The 19,499-nt window shown below is 41.7% G+C and overlaps 1 protein-coding gene across 1 annotated transcript in view; it reads right to left on the bottom strand.

Annotated features, from left to right (window-relative positions):
• Nucleotides 1-13,742: 13,742 nt before the first annotated feature.
• The window catches only part of LOC124616221 (vegetative cell wall protein gp1-like), a 46,726-nt gene continuing 40,969 nt past the window's right edge, over nucleotides 13,743-19,499 (bottom strand). Inside the window, exon 3 of the mRNA XM_047144524.1 lies at nucleotides 13,743-13,773. Within this exon, the coding sequence (XP_047000480.1) occupies nucleotides 13,743-13,773 (31 nt within the window). The remainder of the gene's footprint in view (nucleotides 13,774-19,499) is intronic.

Genomic DNA, 19,499 nt, shown 5'->3' with positions numbered 1-19,499 from the left:
TTACCGCTACATACAGACACGCTAAAGACACAATACCATAGCATATATATATATATATATATATATATATATATATATATATATATATATATATATATATCGCCATTATTTACTTCAGTGCACCAACAAAATGTTCCTCTTAATGCTTACACGAAAGCAACCTAACTTGCGTCATGTATAGGATTACAGTTTGTATCAAATTCCCTTGTGACACTTATATCGATCAGAAGTAGGTTTATATTATGTAACTGTGTATCCGCCGACGTGGAGTGTGTCTTCTTTGTTATTTATAAGTGACAAGTTACTTGTGACAAGAAAATTAGAGTTTTGTAATACACTCCTGGAAATGGAAAAAAGAACACATTGACACCGGTGTGTCAGACCCACCATACTTGCTCCGGACACTGCGAGAGGGCTGTACAAGCAATGATCACACGCACGGCACAGCGGACGCACCAGGAACCGCGGTGTTGGCCGTCGAATGGCGCTAGCTGCGCAGCATTTCTGCACCGCCGCCGTCAGTGTCAGCCAGTTTGCCGTGGGATACGGAGCTCCATCGCAGTCTTTAACACTGGTAGCATGCCGCGACAGCGTGGACGTGAACCGTATGTGCAGTTGACGGACTTTGAGCGAGGGCGTATAGTGGGCATGCGGGAGGCCGGGTGGACGTACCGCCGAATTGCTCAACACGTGGGGCGTGAGGTTTCCACAGTACATCGATGTTGTCGCCAGTGGTCGGCGGAAGGTGCACGTGCCCGTCGACCTGGGACCGGACCGCAGCGACGCACGGATGCACGCCAAGACCGTAGGATCCTACGCAGTGCCGTAGGGGACCGCACCGCCACTTCCCAGCAAATTAGGGACACTGTTGCTCATGGGGTATCGGCGAGGACCATTCGCAACCGTCTCCATGAAGCTGGGCTACGGTCCCGCACACCGTTAGGCCGTCTTCCGCTCACGCCCCAACATCGTGCAGCCCGCCTCCAGTGGTGTCGCGACAGGCGTGAATGGAGGGACGAATGGAGACGTGTCGTCTTCAGCGATGAGAGTCGCTTCTGCCTTGGTGCCAATGATGGTCGTATGCGTGTTTGGCGCCGTGCAGGTGAGCGCCACAATCAGGACTGCATACGACCGAGGCACACAGGGCCAACACCCGGCATCATGGTGTGGGGAGCGATCTCCTACACTGGCCGTACACCACTGATGATCGTCGAGGGGACACTGAATAGTGCACGGTACATCCAAACCGTCATCGAACCCATCGTTCTACCATTCCTAGACCGGCAAGGGAACTTGCTGTTCCAACAGGACAATGCACGTCCGCATGTATCCCGTGCCACCCAACGTGCTCTAGAAGGTGTAAGTCAACTACCCTGGCCAGCAAGATCTCCGGATCTGTCCCCCATTGAGCATGTTTGGGACTGGATGAAGCGTCGTCTCACGCGGTCTGCACGTCCAGCACGAACGCTGGTCCAACTGAGGCGCCAGGTGGAAATGGCATGGCAAGCCGTTCCACAGGACTACATCCAGCATCTCTACGATCGTCTCCATGGGAGAATAGCAGCCTGCATTGCTGCGAAAGGTGGATATACACTGTACTAGTGCTGACATTGTGCATGCTCTGTTGCCTGTGTCTATGTGCCTGTGGTTCTGTCAGTGTGATCATGTGATGTATCTGACCCCAGGAATGTGTCAATAAAGTTTCCCCTTCCTGGGACAATGAATTCACGGTGTTCTTATTTCAATTTCCAGGAGTGTATATTCATGGGAAAAGCAAAATCATTTGTTAAAATAATAATTTTTTATAATAAGTGTATGTTTACAAAATAAAGACAGTGTTTATTAAAAGCTGGTTCATGCTAAGGGAACGTATATTTGTTATATATAAAAGATGTAGTAAAGTCCCTCTGCAACGGAAGTGGCATGGAATGATGTAATAGGTGCTTTTTTCGGTTGAACTGGGCGGCTCCTCGGTGTGAACGGTATACAGTACGTGGCTAGCCGTAGCACGGTACCCTTCGACGGTGCCCAGAGGGTCATTTGGGAGCTGATTTGCCAAGAACTTTGCCTCGGATGCGGATCTGGCAATTATTTGATAGTCTCAGCAAAAAGGAATGTCTCTAATACGTTGAAAGCTGACGCCAAGAAGAAATTTTGTAGAGAATTCGATCATCAAGAGCCGTCCGTACAGTTAGCCGCCATGTCGCTTGACACCTAAATTTCGCCATTGCTTTACTAACTTCGTACATCCAGCTATGTACTTGGGTAGGGACCCGTTAATTTGCATGTGTGGTTTTAATAATAATGTAAATGCTATAAATCTGTGTCCTGATCACGAACCTATGCAGGGTCCTCACGTAAGTGCTACCAAAACGGAGTATCCTGTTTTAAATAAACAGTTCCGGCATTCAAGTGTTTCAAAGTGGTTTTCATGACAAACGTAAAAAGAGTAGTAAAAGTTGAAGATAAAACCACAAAAGTGAAGTTACATAGGATTTGGTTAAACTACTCTCAGTTTATTGCAAAGTACAATTTTGCAAAGAATACAGTGCCAGACTGTGCGAATGTTATTGCCCAAAATACCTTCTTCACAGGCGATAAAAAAGTGCAAATAAGTTAATCTCATTTTAAACATAGTATAGCCTTAATTTCTATCATGAATGTTTCCATTTTTGAAACCAATGAAGCTCAGTGTTAAATTTTTTTGTCCTGCAAAGTGAATTATGAACTGCTACAAGCTTTGCTCGAATTAGGTTTTTTTCCTGAAATAATCATAGAGTTTGATTAGTCACACTATACCAGTTTATGGGTCCTCACCATGTTCTTCACGTATTGGACAGGTAATTGGACTATTACTGCTGCCAAGGAAAGCTGATATATGCAGAAGATTATAAACAGTGTATTTATGATATTACTTTTATTTATTCGTGTTTTTTTGATGTCAGTTAAGATAGAAGCCCCTGATGTTCAAATTTAGTTCTGCACTTCATGTAGTAAAATTTCAGCATTGGTTTAAGTAAAGATCTTTAGCATAGATGTTATTAGTATGAGTTTGGTGCTTCCCATAATTACTAGTGTATCCTGTGCGCTATTCAAAGGGAAATATCAACGAAAGTTACTTTAATAACCAGTGTCAATTTTCTGAAACATACATTTCCAGACTAAAGTGCCTAATTTGGCTGGCGACCATTCATGTTTTATTCATATGTGATTTTTACGACTTTCATTAACTCCCAAGGTTACAGTCCGTTTGGTTTTTATGTTAATTTCACCATATTCAAAATTATAGTCCAATACCTTTGTCCATTAGATACACGCATGGTGAAAAATCGAAATCCTCTCAGAGGGTAACCTTAGTTAGTTTCATGGTACGATTGTGCATCATACGTGGCAAGTTAGCGTTATACCTTCAGGTAGCTTTCCATTTCACGTCGCAGAAATGTGACGTCCAAACAGTGTAATACAGTTGGCTGATTGTTTAAAATTTTCAGTATACTTTTTTTCTGAGTCATCAGTCTTCTGACTCGTTTGATGAGGCCAACCTCGAATTCCTGTCCCCAGCCAATTTTTTCGTCTTCAGTTATTTGCTAGATGTATTAAAATCTCTGTCTTCCTCTAAAGATTTTACCCTCCACAGTTTCCTACAGTGAAATGAAAAATATTCTCTGATATCTTAGTTGATGTCCTGTCATCATGTCCCTTCTATCTGGCAGAGTTTTCCATATATTCCCTCCCTCACCCTTTTCTGTGGAGAACCTCCACATTCCTTACACCATCTGCTCTCTTAATATTCAGCATTCGTCTGTAGACCACTTCTCAATTTCTTCGATTCTCTTCTGTTTAACTTTTCCCACAGTCCATGTTTCACTACAATACAATGCTGTGCTCGAAAGGTACATTCTCAGAAACTTCTTCCTAAAATTAAACCCTTTGTTTGGTACTTACTTCTCTTTCCCAGGGAAGCCCTCTTTGCCAGCGTTAATTTGCCTTTTTTTTTTTTTTTTACCTCCTAGCTCCATTCATCATGGGTTAGTTTGCTGCCTAGGTAGCATAATTCCTTAATTTCGACTATTTTGTGATTCCCTGTTCTGGTGTTAAGTTTCTCACTGCCGACATTTCCGCAATTTCTCATTTCTTTCGTCTCTCTTCGAGTTACTCTCTATCCATAATCTGTATTCATTGGACTGTTCAGTAGATCCTTTAATTCTTCTTCATTTTCACCGCTTGTTGGAAAGTCACCCGTGAATGGTATTATTTATATCCTTGCAACTTGAATTTTGATTCCACTCTTTAACCTCTTTTTTATTTCAGTCATTGCTTCTTCGATGCACAGATTGAACAGCAGGGTAGGAAGACTACACCCCTGTCCCTTTTTAATTCGAGAACTTCGTTCCTGGTCTTCCACTCTTATTATTCCCTCATGGTTTTTGTCATTTTGTACATCGTCCGTCTTTCCCTGTATCTTACCCCCACTTTTCTCAGAATTTCGAACACCTTGCTCCATTTGACACTGTCGTAAGGTTTTTCCAGGCCGACAAATCATATAAAGGTGTCTTATTTTTCCTTCATTCTTGTTTACATTGTCAACCGCAACGGAACTACATCTCTTGTGCCTTTACTTTTCCTAAAACCAAACTGATCACCATCCAACAAAATATCAATTTTATTTTCCGTTCTTCTGAATATTATTACTATCAGAAACATGGATGCAACTGCAGTTAAGCTACTGTTCTATAATTATCGCTATTATCGGCTCTTGATATCTTTGGAATTGTGTGCATGATATTTCTTTGTCGGCCGCGGTGGCCGAGCGGTTCTAGGCGCTTCAGTTCGGAACCGCAGTGCTGCTACGGTTGCAGGTTCGAATCCTGCCTCGGGCATGGATTTGCGTGATGTCCTTCGGATAGTCAGGTTTAAATAGTTCTAAGTGTAGGAGAGTGATGACCTAAGACGTGAAGTCCCTTAATGCTCAGAGCCATTTGAAACATTTGGTACTTCTCCCAAAAACTGATGGTATATCGCCAGCGTATTACACTATAATAGTCCGTAAAGAAATTCTTGTTATCTTTCCATTTCACTTCACTGACATCCGCTATATCTAGATAGAACCTCTGCATTTCCGTTTTCTGATTTTTTAGCTTCCCTACCACGTTCAAACTTCTGACAATCCTCGCCCCTTTTGTCGATTATTACATATTTCTCTCGTGGTCGTTTCCCTCTTGGCAATCACCTGCTGTAGATCCGAATTGAGGGCTAGTCTGGAATCTTTTACCAATGGAGAGATCATCACGAAAGTTCTTCAATTGTAGGTCATATGTCCTGTCGACGCAGGTATGTGTGTTTAATTCGATAGTTTTCAATGGCTTCTGCACCCAAATGCCGTTGACCCTGCTGATTCTTCCGCCTTTAGGGGCAGTTTCCCAACCCCAGGGCAAGAGAGTGCCCTGAAACTCTGTGCGTTCCTCCACCCTCTTTGACAAGGCATATGGCTGAGTGAGGGTGACTTCTTATGTCGAATGTCTTCGACTGCCATTGGTGATATTTTTATTCAAAATTAAAGCGGTAGAGGTTTTGGAACCTGGAATCGAGGACGTGTTGATTACTAATCAATGACGTTAACCTTAGGCTGTGGAGCACAATTTTAAAAATCTTATGTTTCCAATCATGCAATCCATCATGCTCCCGACTGACTGCAAAGCTGGCAGCCATATGTCTGTCGATTCAGTGAGAGAATGTGGAGCAAGCTCATGGTGGTTGCCCACAAGATTCACCATGCATCAGAAGAAATCATAGCTCAGTTCTACGATTCATGACGTGCTGCTGTGGAGGTGGAAGAAGAAACGCATAAAGTAGTAGGCATTGAACGGCAATCGTACTTAAGAACCTTCATATACTCTGCTATATGTAAGAGTATATCCCTTAAGAAAACATACCAAAAAGTGTGTTATTTCTGTAAGACTTGCTACATGCTAATGTAACGTACAGTCTTCGCCATGTCTGAGTGTACGAAATCCCCTCGTCATAAGAGCCGCGCAGTAACCGATTGGTCCCACGTGATACCGAAACATGGAAGCTGAAGAGAAATGGTTCCCTACTTCCTATATGCGCCTCAACTGTTGTACAATGTTATTGCGGGATGACTAACATTGATGGGTCGCTGTTAACACATCCTGAGTGTATTCACTTTGATCACCTGTATACAGGGTAAGTCACCTAACATTACCGCTGGATATATTTCGTAAACCACATCAAATTTCTGACGAACCGATTCTACAGACCGAACGTGACGAGTGGGGCTAGTGTAATTGGTTAATACAAACCATACAAAAATGCACGGAAGTATGTTTTTTAACACAAAACTACGTTTTTTTTAAATGGAACTCCGTTAGTTTTGTTAGCACATCTGAACATATAAACATATAAGTAATCAATGCCGTTTGTTGCATTGTAAAATGTTAATCACATCCGGAGATATTGTAACCTAAAGTTGACGCTTGAGGACCACTCCTCCGCTGTTCGATCGTGTGTATCGGAGAGCACCGAATTACGTAGGGATCCAAAGGGAACGGTGGTGGACCTTAGGTACAGAAGAGACTGGAACAGCACATTACGTCCACATACTAACACCTTTTTATTGGTCTTTTTCACTGACGCACATGTACATTACCATGAGGGGTGAGGTACACGTACACATGTGGTTTCTGTTTTCAGTTACGGAGTGGAATAGAGTGTGTCCCGACATCTCAGGCCAATAGATGTTCAATGTGGTGGTCATAATTTGCTGCACACAATTGCAATCTCTGGCGTAATGAATGTCGTACACGCCGCAGTGCATCTGGTGTAATGTCGCCGCAGGCTGCCACAATACGCTGTTTCATATCCTCTGGGGTTGTAGGCACATCACGGTACACATTCTCCTTTAACGTACCCCACAGAAAGAAGTCCTGAGGTGTAAGATCAGGAGAATGGGCTGGTCAATTTATGCGTCCTCCACGTCCTATGAAACGCCCGTCGAGCATCCTGTCAAGGGTCAGCCTAGTGTTAATTGCGGAATGTGCAGGTGCACCATCATGCTGATACCACATACGTCGACGCGTTTCCAGTGGGACATTTTCGAGCCAAGTTGGCAGATCATTCTGTAGAAACGCGATGTATGTTGCAGCTGTCGGAGGTTTCAAGCGTCAACTTTAGGTTACAATATCTCTGGATGTAATTAACATTTTACAATACAACAAACGGCACTGGTTAAGTATTTGTTTATATGTTCAGATCTGCTAACAAAACTAACGTGGTTCCATTAAAAAACATAGGTTTGTGTTAAAAAACATACTTCCGTGCATATTTGTATGATTTGTATTAAACAATTACACTAGCCCGTCTCCTCACGTTCAGTCTGTGGAATCAGTTCGTCAGTATTTGATGTGGGGTACGAAATATATCCAGCGGTAACGTTAGGTGACTCACCCTGTATATTTTAAAAACCCCATTCCATCCCATAAACCAGCTATTACAGAGGACTATACATGACGACAAACTATCCTAGCAGACATTTAGAGAAAGCGCCATAACACTGGAAAACAGGAATCAAGATAAGGAACTATAAGGGGTGTTCAAAAAGTAACGAGAAGATCTTAATTTTACGGACTTCATACATCTGACTGTCTCTTTTTTATTTTATTAGTACACATGTTCCTGATGTATGCTCGTTTTTGCTGCTGTTTTGAATATTTACTTTATTGTTGACAGTCGAAAAGGTTGTATGCGTTTTCGAGTGCTCGGCTCCTTTACCTTCCGAAAAGATGGGTCAAAGAACTTGCATTACGTTATACTTGAAAAATGGATTAAAATGTAACACAGCATTTTCAAATTGACTGTGGCTTTTGGCGAATCTAGTATCAGGATGGAAGCAGAAGAGCAGAAGAAGAAGAAGACAAAGGAAAAGGATTTTGTAAGCAAATAGCGCACTTCAAACGCATGTAGAAAATAAACTATCGCTAAATCACCGTAATTCACAGTTTTTACAATTTCTAAGATACAGTTCAATAAAACGTGATGTTCTGATCACACAGAATGTGCATATGATTAGAAAGGTTAAAATTTCTAGGTTTTTAGAAAGATTGTAAAACGTCAAGAAAAGCCCATGTTCAGGATCTTGTTCAAAGATTTATTGTTACCAATTTTAGTATTAGAGCAGTATCTGATGTAAGTGTTAGTTCGACACGAAAAGTAGTCTGCTTTGCTTGTTTTCGTTCGCTTGTGAGATACGGTATTATATTTTGGGGCAACTCTTTCCATTTTCGAATGGGGATTCTGGCTAAGAAGCAGATGGTTCGGACAGTAAATGGTGTAAGTTCGCGACCCGCTTGTCAATCTCTGTTCATTAGTCTGAGTATTCTGACATTTGCGTCACAGTGTATATCTTCTCTAATGTCGTTTCCTGTTAAAAATATCAGCTTATTCTCAAGAACATGCAGCTTAAACTCAATACTAAGCACAAATCCAAGTTGCATTTGGTCACACATCTTTGACTCTTTTGTAAGGCCTGCAGTATTCTGCTGCATCAGTTTTCAATAAGCTACCACAAGAACTCGAAAATCTTAGCAGTAATCCATGTGCATTCGGATGAAAGCTGAAGAGTTTCTGTTTGCATCTTGTCTTCTATTCTGTCGAGGAGTTCCTTGAAAAATTAGGCTCATTCCTGTGTTACAATGTTGATTGCGTTTATATAAACGTAAAGCTAGTCGTTTTTTTAGAATTCATACACTTTTTATTTTGTCTATTATTACTTTGCTGTTATAAATTCATGCGCTGACACGTTCCACGTCCATGGAGACTTCATCCTCGATTTGAGTCTGCGGAAATAGATGCGTAAAATGAGAAGAAGAGGCTGTAGAAGAATAAGAATGATACGCTATTACTGATTTTATTAACAACCACAATGAGTTAAAATATTTGACTTCAGCAAGGCTGTAGAAGAATAAGAATGATACGCTATTACTGATTTTATTAACAACCACAATGAGTTAAAATATTTGACTTCAGCAAGGGTAAAGTGCTGCAGGCTGGAAAACACCATACTCGTTTAGCTGAGCATGCAGTACTGGTTGTAAAGAAGGAATCTGAAAGAAGGCCTGTTCTATTGAGTCTAATATTCTTCAAATTTTCCATCACAAGCAATTATTCAGCGAAAGAGGCACAAATGCATGCCGTAATATTACCTATGACTAAAGCAGTAGGCGAAACAACATCCCAAATAGGTGAGTAAATATCCCAAAAAGTTATAAATATAGAATTATTACTCGTTCTGCTTTAGTTGATGAAAACAACCCGGGGAAATGGAAGGTGTATGCTATGATGACTCAAACGAAGTCATAGAACGACTACGACGAATCACAGCATCAGTTGTCGCAGTGAACACATCTCACGGATTTGAAATCGTATCAGATGTTACAGAGCTTCGAGAGGATATATCACTGAGTAACTACGGAGGGAGCTGTCCACAAATTCCACAAACCTGCGAGCAAAACGTTCTATCATCGATAAGGATATGGATGATTTATGGTAGGCTTACGTCGTAGAAGTCAATTAATGTTCTCAAATAGAGTTCTTAAATATGTTTTAATGGTTACGGATACATATTCCATATTTTCCTCGGCCCTGCCTGTGAAGGTGAAGACTAGTGTAATATTTCTGGCTTGTTCAGCGATCATATTAGGCTCCAGAAAGCTGTTCCCAGGCAGTGGAGATGCAAGAAGCATAGAGATGACGCAATGTGGGATGAGGTATCGGTGACAGATGTTAGATTCGGTACCATTTCAGTGAGAAAGACCACCTGCATGATCCTGCTGCTCTGTGATTGGCTGCTGTGTTCAGCGGTAGGGCCCCCAAACGTTAAAATTTAGTTGCTATTATTAATTAAACGTGTCATCCAAATTACTTCATTTTTTTAAATAAACATCTCTCAACACCCAGTTATCAATCATTCATTTCAAAATTATTAAAATCAAATTATTACTGAAACAAAAGACTGTCGATATTACTGCCGATGCACTTCGGTGGCGTTCGGGTCACGCCTTGCTGTCTTGGCGCGCGAAGTGTCTCGGGCGGTCCGGCTCTCCAGTTCTGACCGTTCCAGTAAACAGACATGTTGTCTGTTATAGCAGTATTTGTTTTATGCAATTTTATTTACTACAGTTCCAACCGTCGCTAGGTACAGACATGTTGTCTGTAATAGTAGTATTTGATTCATGTAATTTTATTCTCCCGTTCTGACGGTTCCAGTAGACAGACATGTTGTCTGTGGCAGGATGTATTTCATGTTATTTTAGACAGATATAATGACTGTGGAAAGATATGTTCAATACGTTGTGATCAAGAATAGTTTCTCGTGTCTACATCAATAAAAACACGTTATCTGCAGTAATGCAGAGGAGGTAAAGAAGGATGAAAGTATTAACACTATCTCACATTTATTCCTTTTTCTTGTCGTACTAGGTTAGAGGTTGCACACTTGTTTCAACATTTGCTGTAGATGAGGATGAATTGATGTGCTGACAACCTTCAGTCTCACCATAGGAGCGAAATTTACAACAGGCATTTCGAGTAGGTAATAGAACGAAACGGAGTAAACCACTGCTAGACGTTCTCCCACGTGGTTGCGAATATTGTGGAATTTTTGAGCAGGACAATAAAACCCATATGTGCATTAGATCCAATCTTTCAGGGTTATAGAAAAGGATACACATTCTGCCTCGAATAACAGAGCAGTATAATCAGGCTGTAAACACCACAATAAACAGGAGGCCAACTGGCGTTCGTGATAATGAGCTTCTAACTACAGTACACAACTGTATTAAGATGGTGTACGCACATAAAAAGAAATTTAACGTAGGTGATTAGGTACAAGTTTCGAAATACAAAACTATGTAAAGTTTTACCTACTGAACTGTTGAACAGAGATATTTTCACTTTCCAGAGAGGCAGCGGATAAACCCAAGAACTGACATATTACAGGGTTGTGACAGTGAACAGTTTGCCAAATGCTTTTACGTACAGGAATTACAGAAATACTGTGAATCGACAACATTTGGGTGAATCTTTACTATTTGGTATACTAAAAGAATAGATATACTATACTAAAAGAATACATAAACCTCAAACTATGTGATGGTTTGACATGAGTGGTGTTAAGTGCATCAGTAGAGATTGGGTATTACCGATACACTACTCGGAAAGAATACATGGAAAATGTTGAGGGCAGGCTAACCAAAGACTGCGTTTCATTGGTAGGACACTTAGAAAATGCAACAGATCTACTAAAGAGACTGCCTACACTACACCTGTCCGTCCTCTTTTAGAATACTGCTGAGCTGTGTGGGATCTTTACCTAATAGGATCGACGGATTACATCGAAAAGTGGTGGTGCTGGAGGGTGGGATGTTTCTGGCTGACACTAAGAATCCAAATTGTAAGCTATTTCCTATGAGTTACAATGGGAGCGCTTGGGGCAGGGAGTGCTTCATGTACACCATGCATGTCATAGGCTGCCGCTGGTGTACACTTGGGGACGAGAAGGGTGGTGGCCCCTTTCCACTCCCCTCCCCTCCCTTCCTTTGCTTTGGCCCATGTCTGGATGTCACGATTCCTAATATGGCCGTGGAGGTAAGGAATTCATGATGCTGCTGCCAGGGAAACGTATTATGCACAGCTCTGTCAGTTGTAATACGACACCACGGGTGGTGACATAAGCTGCATTAGCGTTTTTGGCCAGAAAACCCGTTGCCACACTACTCATGGCATAGCTTTCTTCCGGTACAGTAACTATTTCTTCGCACATAATCTGTACTGTAGAAAATTCCACATTCTTGCACAACACTAGGGAAGAAAGGAATGCCATGTGTATGTGGCACGTATAGAGCATAAATGGCTAAATGAACACGACACAAGAATGAACATCGCTAAATACGCCTAACATGAATAGGCGAAACACGTCTGCTACTCAAGAATAAGTTTTACTTGAAAAAGACGGACGTTTACATTTCTTTACGATAAAACGTAATTGCAGTTATTATTGACAACTGTGAAAGGTTGATGTAAATAATATATTAATTTCACATATTATTCAATAAAAAATGCGTTTTCATTAGTATTTCTGCAACAGGAGGGAAAAACAGCAGCTTCACACAGATAGTTCTAAATATAACTGTAAAGCATTTGCTTCATCTAAATTATTCAGGAAATTTATTTATACATTTAACCAGTTTATCATTTGTGTCTATCTCTCCTAAGTATTATGATGACGACTCAAATAATATTTACATTTCAAAATATACCCGTGTTGGAGAGGGAACCTATTTACTGTAATAAAAGAATAACAACACTATGAAATTTTCATTTCGAAGAGGGGTGTACAGTGATATGAAAAACCCTGGCGGATTAAACAGTATGCCAGACTGGATCCTTGTCGTTCGCGAGAACGTGCTCTACCGACTGAGCTACCCAAGCACGACTCACCAGCCGCATTCACAACTTCACTTTCACTAGTAACTCTTCTTCTGCCTTCGAAAGCTCACAGATGTTCTCCTACGAAACTTGCAAGACTAGAACTCGCGGAAGAAAGGATGTTGCTGAGACATGGCCCGGCAACATCTTGGGTGATATTTCCAGAATGAAATTTTCACTTTACAGCTAGGTGTGCATTGACATGTATCTTACTGGCAGATTAAAACTGTGTGCCGGACTGAGGCTCAAACTCGGCACCTTTGCTTTTGGAGGTAAGTGCTATAACGCCTGGTCCAGAGTTTGTGTCTCAGTGTGGTACACAGTCTTAATTTGCCAGGAAGTTTCAACACACAAATCAATATCTTGTAGCAGCTATACACAAGCGGACGGCTCTAATTCTTAATATAAGCTTTACTTCTGATTTCTACAGGTCTAATTTATTTTGTCTATTTTATTTTATTTTATTTTACATGTCCAGTACTTTGGTATACAAAATAATTAAAATGCGACATGACTGATAAAAGTATTTTACAGTAACACAAGGTACAGAAAGTAATTAAATAATGCAGCAAGATTTATATGATTTTTTACTGAATGGACCGCAACCTCCCGAAATCTGCGGTTTTTATGGCCTTATGTCGTGCTGTATAGACATCTTCTGTGCTGCAAGTATTGCGAAGGTTGCTGCAGACCAGGGTATGTGTGTCCTGTAAGTCACCACATTCACATATTTCCTCCTCAGTGGTGTAGCCCCACTTCCTTTACTCTTTGCTTAATTTAAATGCTGCGAACAGATTCAAAGGCCACTTTATAAATAAGCTATACACGAATATGTCACTTCCTGGCAGATTAAAACTGTGTGCCCGACCGAGACTCGAACTCGGGACCTTTGCCTTTCGCGGACAAGTGCTCTACCATCTGAGCTACCGAAGCACGACTCACGCCCGGTACTCACAGTTTTATTTCTGCCAGTACCTCGTCTCCTACCTCCCAAACTTTACAGAAGCTATATACGAATACTTTGGTTTTCTGATCGTCAAAATTAGTCAATTCATGACAGTTTCTATGACAGACTGAATTTCCCAGTTTCGTTGGTTCTGTCAAAAGCGAATTCTTCAAAAGAATATATACGTAACACGAATCGATAATCTCATCACTGTACTCGTTTCTTTATAAGTGTTGATTACCTAGAGACAAAATACCATTTTACGTAGCAGAATATAGAAATGATATAAAAAAACTCATGGTGCCATTGTAACTGTTTCATTGCACCTGCAGACACATATACACATGAAATTAACTAAAAGTCCAGCACTTTTATTTCCTGTACGGGTTAAGGTATCTGAATGTAATTTACGTCAAATGATGCCGTGTAGAGGGGCACGTAAATTCCTTGTATAAATGATGAGCACTCTTAAATACTGTATCAGTGTAGATATAGAGGAGATTTTTTTTTATGTAACGATCTACTAATGGGATTAAAAACATGTGGAAAAACACGTATAATATTTCAATAGTTCTTAATTTGAGCTTTCGGATTTTTCAGAAAAAATGTGAAAAATGTGCCAAAATGGTAAGTAAGGTGTCTCGAACCGACTACTGCAGGGTAAAATTCGACAAGTTTAGTTATCCTTCAAGGGTCCGCTGTTATATGAAGCTAGAAGGTAGACGTAAGCTGCTAAGATGAAACGTAATTCTTGTTTGCCTTATTATATAGGAGTCAAGGTTGGCTATGATTGTGGTAAAATTAACTTCATACAAACTACTAGCGTGAGCGGATCGGAATGGGTTCAGAAGAACTGTTTCAAGTGAGAATATGTACACGTGTTCAAGTGAACAGCTACTATGAGAACAAGTAAACAGTCCGAACGCCCGATACTACTGCGAAGACTGACATCAGAGACCTATGTCAGTGTTTACACCGCAATAACTGATGCCACACGCCTTGTTCTTCAGTATGAGCAAATTTGTCCCATATTTATGAGAAAAGTGGTAACCATTGACATCAAGTCATAAATAATGTAGCAACCCCTCGCGGAAACATAATTTAATGTTGCAAATCACACTTGACTTCATGATCCAAATCTGGCAAGGACAGTACTTCTACTTATGGCATGTTTCGGTTAGAAAAACGCTCCGATGACGATTGATATCCGTCGAAATCGATTTGCAACAAGACTGCTTGCTACATTCTTTATAATTGTATATTCCACGGTCGCTGCACAGAAAGGGAACTTTATGGAGCCCAACATTCAACCAGTGTTACGTTGCCACACTCTGAGTCAATTTTATAAATCTTTATATTCATTTTAGTTTATGGTAAATGATGTTATGGAAGCACACACAAAGCACAAGCTGCCAGCAGATAATTAATAATAATTTTTTCAGAACTGAAACTATCTCTACAATTACACAAAATTTCTATTGTGAAGTCTCACACAACCCAGTTCCGGCGTCTCAGCGCCATCTTCACGTGCAGTTGTAAATTTAAAAGGAAATCATATGTAAGGACAAGAAGACGTATGAAATAGTTACCAGTAATACAAAAGCAAATGAGGTCAAAACAGTATAGACAACAATAAAGACGTCTAAAGTCAGTGGACACTGTACAGGTCAAAGTTAAAAGGCAACACAACTGCCGTAAATCGTTCATCAGAGGGAGTATGAAAAAGTGACCACACTGAAACCACCTTTCAGCTATCCAAGCAGCTGGTATGATGTAGAGTCTAAATAAATCCAAATAGAGCCGTTATGGGGACTATACAGGAGGTTAAAACAGAGCAGCACTGTCATAGACAGCCAGAATGCAGATTGACATAACTACAAAAACAAAATCATATTCAAGTGTCCGTATCGCAGCAAGTATTCGTCTGAAAAACGACGCGGCTGCAACGTCTGCCATATGCTTACTGCCGTTGCCATTGCTAACAGACAAGCAACACTAATTGAAATAACTGAAAAAAAAAGATTGTGGGACGTACGACTAACGTATCCGTTAGGACAGTGAGACGAAATCTGGCGTTAATGGGCTATGCCAGCAGATGACCGGCTTCAGTGCCTTTGATATCAGCACGACATCGCCAGCAGTGTCTCCTCTGGACTCGGACCATACCGATTGGACTCTAAACGACTGGAAAACTCTAACGTGCTCAGATGAGTGCTAATTTCACTTGGTAAGAACCAATAGTAGGGTTTGAGTGAGGCACAGACGCCACGAAGTCGTGGACCCAGCTTGTCAACAAGGCACTGTGAAAGCTGTTCGTGGCTCCATAATGGTGTGGACTGTTTTTACACGCTATCGACTGGGTACTTCGGTCCAACTTAACCGATCATTGACTGGAAATGGTCATGTTCGGCTGCCTGAAGAGAATTTGCAGCCATTCATTGTCTTCATGTTCCCAAGCGACGATATCATGTCACCAGGCGATAATTGTTCGCGAATGGATTGAAAAACATTCGTCCCAATTGGAGAGAATTATTTGGCCATCCAGAGCGTCTGACGTGAATCCCACCGAACACTGATGGGACATAATCGATGTCAGTTCGTGCACAACATGCTGCAGTAGCAACACTTTCGCACTTATGGGCGGCTATTGAGTCATCGTGGTTCAGTATTTCTACAGGGGTCTTCCAGCGACTTGTGTAGTCCGCACCACGTCTTGTTGTCACACTACACAGAGAAAAGGAGATCCAACAAGATATGTGAAAATATCTTATAGCTTTTGTCACCTCAGCGCATAGTTAACGCACTTAAAGGAAACATTCTTTACTGAACATCCCCAATCTAGAGACAAAATTGTGATACACAGGAGATAAATGGAAGTGGTAATTGTCAGCTGAGCAAGTTGGGACAAAGACCAGCTGGCCGACATATATAAGGCTCCGAACTGTCGAACACTCGCCATTAATTTTATTGTTGACTATCCACAGACTGGTTTCGATCATTTGGTTCCTTTGCATGACAATCGTATTGTGTTCAACGTTTATTGTAATCCAAGCCGGACTGACACGCTGACACGTAACTCCTCCGTGGTGTTAACTTTAAATGATGGTTGGAGAGACCACAACACAGTCACAGGTAGTCTGCATAGCCCAGTTATGTTGGCCACTGATCTATCATGTAGAAGGGTGGTGTTAACCTCTTTAGCATCAGCTAAGGCCTGAAGATGGTGCACTGAGCACCGAAACGGCAGCCATATAACAAATCACATCTTAAGGACGGCTGTAGGTGTTTCATGTTCTTACATAAATGAACGGCCAAAGCCACCCAGATATACTGTCACCTTCGTCATCAAAAGCAGTAGGGATTGGCATGTGGTCAGCACACCCGACTCCCGACCTTGGAGCCGCTACATCTCAATCAGACAGCTTCTCAACTGGCCTCTCGAGGCTGGTTGGACCCCAGTCCAGTTCTACCAACAATGGAAAATCCCTGGCAGTACCAGGAATTGAGCCTGCGTCTGCTTTATGAGGATATGTTGCGTCAACCATTCATCTGCAGAGGGTCACAGTTTTGAAAGTGCTCCCATTTCCAACGACTCCACAACTTCACCGAATCCCTATCCACAGTTGACAAACTTCTTCATCCTGGAGCCATGAGCTAGATACAAAGACACACAAATGAATCTTCCAAATCCTGTTCTCAATCCTACCACTAACAAAGATGCGTCGTGTGTAATGATCACCTCAGTGTCGACTGTAAAAATCCTCTCACACGACCTCATTATAAATCCCACCATTTTTTTCACTTCCTGTCCAACATGTAATACCTGTAACTAGCCCATCTCACCTGTTCCCGAAAATGCAGAGCCCGACCTCCACATTCAAAAAGTGACTTCGAATCAAACAGACTCTCAGCTTTCTCCACCTTAACAAAGCATACTGCCCACCTCCCACAGATAAAACATCAGTCATTTTTTGAACATAGCTTTTCAAATTATCCACTTCTTCGAGAGGCCACACATCCTACAAAAAATTTCCCTTGTTGCCCAGGCTGTTTGCCACCTAAGCACTCAGGACACCTATTCCTAAAACCCAGCCAACTTTCATTTCATCCATCTTGACACCATTGTGTAAAACCGTCGCAGCCATCCCCTCCACTATACCTTCTCTCCCCCTAAACATAGTATGAAAGCAGTATAATATCCTATTTCACAGTATCCTCCCCTCTTCAGCCAAATAACTTATCTTCAAGCTCACCATATCTCAACACCAAATCGATACTTTCGTCCTGAAGGAAATCCTCCTCCAACCCCATCATACTCCTTGTAGTTCACCACACGTCCTCTATCAAGCTATATCCCACACTCTGTGACCTGTGCCATTCTCTTTATCTGACCCTGTTATCCAGTCCCATATAATTTCCTCATTTACATAGACCATACATTTTCGACCTATATTATAGCTGCTGCTCTTAACATCCATATCCGCTCCTGCATTGAACTCCAGTGCTGTCGTCGATCCATACTGAAATAGCCCCTCTCCCACAGCATACATACCCTGAAAGCTTTTCCACTCCTGATATTATCCTCTCATCTCCTAACGTCCTCGGGCGCAGTCCTTGAACCGGTGTCCCATTGACCATTCCCTACACAACATTCACTAGCCATGTACCCACTCTTCCTGCGTTTCCCTAACACAACCAGGATACCACAGAATTCATGGCTACCTAAACTGGAAGCAATCCTTTATCCTTCTAACACCACTATGACATCCACTGTGCTGCCACTTTGCTCCAAGATATCTTGTCAAATTTCATAACTCACCAAAGTCCGACAAACCAAATTATCCCCACTATATGACACCTCTCCACTAGTTCTCCTCTTCCACCTCTGTGAATCCCACCTCTTACACCGATCCTGCCTGCAGACCCATGACCTAGACACACTTGCCCGATACTGGAAGGCATTTTTCTGCCCAACTAGCAGCAATCATGTTACCTCATACGTCCTACCTTAAAACTTTTTTGGATTCATTAGTGTTGCCAAAGGTTTTGTCGCGGCATATAACGAATTCCTCTCCTGTGCCAACTTCTTCACCTCAGAGTTGCACTTTCAGCCAAGCAAAATAAACTATCCTGCATTGTATCCTTGTAGCACCTTTATTATCCTTGATGACCTCAACCTCCATTGCTACTTGTTCCAGACAGTTCATGAACGCACCAGTAACTCCCGGCTCTGTTTCCTAACTTCAGTACCTTGACAACATTCTACTGACAGAACTCAGTAACCAAATAACGACATAAAACACTCAACAGATAATCGATAACAAACTCAACACTGCTTCCACTAACGACATCTGAAGGAATGCTCCCTCTCCTTCCTGGAAATCCCAGCTATCCTTTACAATGCACTTGAGGTTCTATTCCAAGCAGAGGAAAGCCTCTCGAATCTTAGACTTCTTCAAATCGAATGAACTGGCCTTTGACATCTCCTCCTACCGTCCCATCACTCTGTGTTTCACACGGTTTTCCGCCTAATGGAGCAACCAGCGGAACTTCAGAATATACTCTACCAAAACCCAGGCAATAGTTATGGGCCGAATAACCGGAACATTCATCGCCCACAACTCTTACCTTACCAGGTAACTAATACCGTAAAATACCACAACTAAAAATTGGTCATCGATTAACATGGAAGCCCCAGATGCTAACGATGCAACAGAATTCACACAATAGTCTAAAACTATGAATTCAGCGAATATACACCCTTTCATATTCTACACACCTATGAATGTTTTATGCAACCAATCCTCTGCAGTGCAAATATGGCATGAACTTACACTCCACCCTGTTTTTGTCATGGTCTACAAATCCTCGAACACCAATCATTCCCCCCAGGCTTTCGGATCTGCCTACCCTTAGCCTCCCCTACCCGAATCATCTAACATAAAATCCCCCAACCTACTCTTTCACCTTGAACACCTCCAAGTATCCTGCCTATACTCTGCACCAACTACACGCTAGTATTCCTCATACTCTCTGATCCTGGTAGTGTACC

The sequence above is a fragment of the Schistocerca americana genome, chromosome 5 (assembly GCF_021461395.2).
Source record: "Schistocerca americana isolate TAMUIC-IGC-003095 chromosome 5, iqSchAmer2.1, whole genome shotgun sequence".
In the NCBI taxonomy this organism is placed as follows: domain Eukaryota; kingdom Metazoa; phylum Arthropoda; class Insecta; order Orthoptera; family Acrididae; genus Schistocerca; species Schistocerca americana.
This window is presented reverse-complemented; position numbering and strand designations above follow the sequence as displayed.